At 47.9% G+C, this 5,360-nt stretch overlaps 1 protein-coding gene across 1 annotated transcript; it reads right to left on the reverse strand.

Moving 5' to 3' along the window:
• Positions 1 to 275: 275 nt before the first annotated feature.
• slc25a48 (solute carrier family 25 member 48) lies at positions 276 to 5,108 on the reverse strand. Its single transcript, XM_057043526.1, has 7 exons — positions 4,819 to 5,108; positions 3,811 to 3,854; positions 3,594 to 3,665; positions 2,880 to 3,132; positions 2,501 to 2,788; positions 1,696 to 1,829; positions 276 to 870 (listed from the first exon to the last, which is right to left on the reverse strand). Exons 1-7 carry the CDS (start codon positions 4,871 to 4,873, stop codon positions 766 to 768), a joined length of 951 nt encoding a protein of 316 aa, XP_056899506.1. The 5' UTR covers positions 4,874 to 5,108; the 3' UTR covers positions 276 to 765.
• Between the last annotated feature and the right edge of the window lie 252 nt (positions 5,109 to 5,360).

A 5,360-nucleotide genomic window follows, 5' to 3' on the forward strand; every position in this document is an offset into this window, starting at 1 on the left:
GAGTTTGTTGTTTCGGTTCATTTAATCATTTGTCGCCAACAAAACTGTCAATCAGTCGGTCCCGCTTAAGTGGCGGCAACGCGGGTTCAGGTTTGTCCGACTCATCTGATTGGTCCGTGAAGGGGTCCCAGGAAATGAGACAAAACGGAAGAGCCAATCAGGTGCGTCCAGTGGGCGGGGCCACGGCCCAGGGACGTCACGAGCGTCCGTGAAGAAAAGAGCGCGTGACAATAATAATATTAAACAGAAGAATCAGCATCACCAGCGTCTTTAAACACTTTTGAAATACCTTTATTTAAAAGTCTGCTGCTGCACAACTGCAACGCTTCTGTATTTACACAAGGAAACAACTTTATAAAAATATCTATTTATAAAAAAAGACTAGCTATACATGAAAATCTCTATTTGATTCAACAGATTGGTTTGATCACATTTGTGCGTGTGCTGTGAGCGATAAATTCAGTTTGTTAAGTAGCTGGTGACTGCGCACGTGTTTGAGCAGTGAACCTGCACCTTTCTTAATATAAGAAGGAACATGTTAAAGTAACATCAGTGTGATTACAGCACTAAATCTCTAAAGCTAAATCAAAGTGTGACTTTTAGGTGGATAAAGTGAAAACAAACAAAAACATATAATACAACATTGTGCGCGTCAATTTTCAACCATTTGTGTTGAGAAAGCGAGTTCTTTGGCAAATGAAGTGGCCTGTGACGGGATGAAAGCAGCGGTCAGACCAGCGGCTCCCGGTAGCTGGTCCTTCCATCCTAAAGGCTCCTGAAGAACTGCAGCGACAGTTCGTAGGCGAGAAACATGGTGGCGCTCATGGGGAACCCTCGGATGGCGTTTACGGACGCTCCGCGGAAGAAAACCTGCGCGCCAGCAGACAGAGTTTTAGTCACTATTGATTCTGTAAATTCAGGAGAATTATTCCAGCTTCCTGTCATGTGCTCAAAACATCTCCTGTCTTTGACCTTTGACCTTTGAGCAGCAGCTCACGGGACATCTGTGATTAACTGTAACAACTGTGCGACTGGGCTGGTGTAATTTTAGATCTGTGTGGTTTTTCTTCCAGATAATTAATCAGGCCGGCTGGCAAACGGCTGCAGTATTCTGGGGTTTCGAGTTCTGAGAAACGACCTTTGACTCTTCTACAGTTTCACCTCTGAAGATTAAACCAACTGTATCATTTACAGCAGCCTGTACAGTAAACAAGGCGTGTGCGTGTGTGTGTGCGTGTGTGGGGGGGGTCGGGTCGGGTCTCATCACCAACAACAGCCCGTGTCATAAAGCGTGAAACACATGGCAGGTTGGTAATTAACACAGCAATTAGCATGTTCTGACTGCTGCTCGGACGTGTTTCCACAGTAGCTTCAACAAACAAACCGGAACGTCACCTTTGTTCCATCCTATCCCTCAGGAATTATGCACTTCCCACTATTGCCAATAGGTGTCGCTAAATCCCGGAGTGGACGTTTAAATCAGTTTAAAACGTTTCATCGAAGCAAAAGCTTCGGCAAATTAGCAGCTAGCATAAAGTGCTAGCCCTGGATGTGAGGAAAGCTGGTCAGATGAAGAGCACTTTAGCCTTGTTAGGGTGATCTTATGGGGACGTTGTGTCAAATCTGGTGATCACCAACTGAGCAGCAACATTTTCAGAACCCAGCGGCTCTTTGGGAGCAGGACGCTCCGCTCACCTGGGCTCCTTCAGACTTGTAGCTCACGACGATGCAGTGGAGGATTCCTCTGAACTTCCTGGTCTGCTGGGTGTCGGCCTGCAGGCGACTTTTCACCACATCGGCAGGCGTGGCGGTGACCCAGGAAATGGACCCTGGCGGCGAGGAGAGTCAAGGTTAGATGGTCCTGCCCACACGTGAGGAACGGCAGGAGCTTCTGCAGCAGGTTTATCCTCCAGACTCAAATTACCTTTAATTATCAACCAACTCGGCTTTTATCATGGAAAATTCACAGGTCGGAACGTTATGGACAGTTAACGCGGTGTGAGTCACATGACCTTAAAGGTACTCAGCTCGTGCACTTGTTTGCATGTGTGTGCAAACACACACACACACACACACATAAACACACACACAGATGGAGGCCAATCAGGGTTGATATTTAAACAGCAAACATAAGATAAAATGTGTGAGGAAACGAGAGACGTAAATGAATGATGGGACCAAAAGGTCCAACGTGCAGCTCTGTCTGGAACTGTGTCTGGAACTGTGCCTGGAACTGTGTCTGGAACTCTGTCTGGAGCGAACCGGCTGATCCTGAACCTGCGTGTGATGCTGGTGAGATCAATGAACGGGCCCACAGATGAACCCACAGGTCGAACCAGTTCATCCCGTCACAGACGGATCCAAGAGTCTTCAAACCAACATGGAAATCAGGATTTCTGTGTCGCTCCGAACACAAAAATCCCATTTTCCACCTGTTGCTCCAGCTGTGAGATTGTGGAAGATTAAACATTTATTGATCGTTTCTTCTCAGGCCAGTTACCTGCGAGTCCTCCGGCCAGCCAGATGGAACCGGGATGAGGGTCTGAACTGGCGTCTGGTTTCAGCAGGTTGCAGAAGATGGTGTAAGGGATGAAGTAGAGCACGTATCCAGGAACGTCCCTCAGGATCATGGCCCCCGCCCCCCGGTACAGGCCCTGCAGGCCCTCGGTCCGCAGGATGCTGCTGATGCAGTGCAGAGGGCCTCGGTACTGCCTCTGACCGGGCATCTGCACAGAGCTCAGGGGGATGTTGGTGCCATTCGCCATGTTCCCAGCAAGGTGGAGGTTCTCTGAGAGGAGAGAGAGGTTCTGACTGAAGGTTCCTGCTGTGGTTCCTGCTGTGGTTCCTGCTGTGGCTCCTGCTCCACCTCCCACATTTACCTGCTACGATCGTCTGCGTCTGCATTTGGAGGCGGATCTTGACCAGCTCCACTGGGGCTCCCAGACCCACCGACATCAGGCCCGTCAGCGCGCTGGCCACAGTCAGGTCCCCCAGGCCGCAGGGACGCCGCTCGTCGCCATAGCGATACTGACTGATGAATCTCTGTGCATTGCTGAAGAAGCCAAACACCACCGAATTATAGACGGTGATGCTGGCCAGTGGGAACGACATTCCCTTAAAGAAGCCGCTGACCTGGAACACACACACACACACACACACACACACACACACACACACACACACACGTGCAGAGTTAATCAGTAAAAAGTTTCACAACTGCAACGTTCCAACCTGCTTCACGTCCTCTCAGATTATTAGAGATTAACAGCTCAGATTGTTAGAGATTAACAGGTCAGATTATTAGAAATTAACAGATCAGATTATTAGATATTAACAGCTCATATTATTAGAGATTAACAGCTCATATTATTAGAGATTAACAGATCAGATTATTAGAGATTAACAGATCAGATTATTAGAGATTAACAGATCAGATGAACAGATCACATTATTAGAGATTAACAGCTCAGATTATTAGATATTAGCAGCTCAGATTATTAGAGATTAACAGCTCAGATTATTAGAGATTAACAGATCAGATTATTAGAGATTAACAGCTCATATTATTAGAGATTACCAGATTAGCATCTCACCGTTTCCTTCCTGTAGATGCTGAGGATGCAGTGCAGCGTGTTCTTGTAGCCTCTCCCCGCCTGCAGGCGCGTCTGCACGCAGAAGAACAGACAAAGTAACGTTTACAATGGGATGTTTTTTTGCAGATGTTTCCACAGGAAGTGATGGTTCAAGTCTGCCTGTCTCAAAGATTTCGGTGCCATGACGACCACGGGAGCCGCTGGGGAGTCCACGTACCTTCACGGTGTCCAGCGGGTGGCCCACAACAACGCTGGAGGCTCCTGAAGCCACAAGAGAAGGAAAACATCAATCAGACGAGCAGTAGGTAACAGAGTAGCCTCCTGTTTTGGGGTTTTGGTCCCAGCGGATGGGACTGGACTAACTGGGATTCCAGGCTGGGGCCCAGGGACCGAGAGGAGTGACCTCATTACCATCCTGCTGCCTCTGCTTTTGTTCTCGGTTTGCAACAAAAACGGCGCTCAGCAACTCTAAGGTTCATCAGCAGGAATGTTCCTGTTTCCTGAGGGGGACCAAGAACAAGCTGTTCCACCCCAGGAACCTTCAGGACCAGCAGGCTGTTACAAACAGCAGCGTGCACGCTCAGACATCAGCACGCCTGTCACGTGCACATCTGCCACCGCTGGTTCAGGCAGAAACAAACATCAACAGTTTAACAGTTTAATTTAAATGTTTCCGACATGGTGAAAGTGCAAAACCTTGATAGAATAGGTAGCATTTACGGTCAAATGTGCACAAAATTGCATTGGTTTTGGCCTCAGATTCCTCAGAGATTTCAGAGAAGAAACTCTCACATCAACTATTTATTGATATTTGTGTTGAATCTTTATAACCTGAAACTTGAGCTGTTGAAGGTTCTGCTGATTTACCTTAATTTAAAGATGACAGCAACCATCTGGTTTTCTCCAGTTTTGTTTAAATTCTGCTCATGTGAAACAACTCCGACTAAATCGGAGGTGCACGAGCTGCATGTGAATTGGTCCAATTTGCTTCAACAACGTCAACAATCACAGCGGCAACAGCGCCCCCAGTGGCCGAGTTAAGGAGGCGCGTCTCCACAAGTTTTTACATGAAAATGAATCAAGAGCTGAACGGAGGAGATAAAAGATGGCGGGGGCGTGATTGATGAAAAGATAATGGAAGAATTAAACGTATCTGCAGCAAAGACCCCCCCTCCCATTAGAGTAAGCCCAATTAAATAATCAATAGCAGCGTTAGACCCCTCACCGCCGATCCATCCAGCGAGGAAATGGTCCAACTGGAGGCTCTTAGAAGGGTTCATGTTCAGCTCCAACTGACCGAACCTCCGCGTGGCATCAGCCTGGACGGCGGTGATGAAGATGATGAAGCGCTGCGGTCAGTTGCTAAAATAACAGCGAGTTCTGACAGAAGTGAGCGGAATTGAAGCGGCACCCGAAGAAATCCAGCCGCAGGTTGTCACCAACAGCCAATCAGGTCGGAGAGGTGGAGCCTACTGACCAATCAGGCGCGAGCTTTCCGCAGCCAGTGAAAATACACCATGGAAATGAGCCATGAGGAGCAAGCGACAACAGACGTGACGTCACTTCAAGAGGCGCTCGTTAACCACGCCCACTTTCGTTTGTTTTCGCATCAGCGTCACAAAACTAAAATAAAAATAAGATGGATGGATGGATGGATGGATGGATGGATGGATGGATGGATGGATGGATGGATGGATGATGGATGGATGGATGGATGAATGATGGATGGATGGATGGATGGATGGATGGATGGATGGATGATGGATG

Source organism: Takifugu flavidus, chromosome 9, assembly GCF_003711565.1.
Source record: "Takifugu flavidus isolate HTHZ2018 chromosome 9, ASM371156v2, whole genome shotgun sequence".
In the NCBI taxonomy this organism is placed as follows: Eukaryota; Metazoa; Chordata; class Actinopteri; order Tetraodontiformes; family Tetraodontidae; genus Takifugu; species Takifugu flavidus.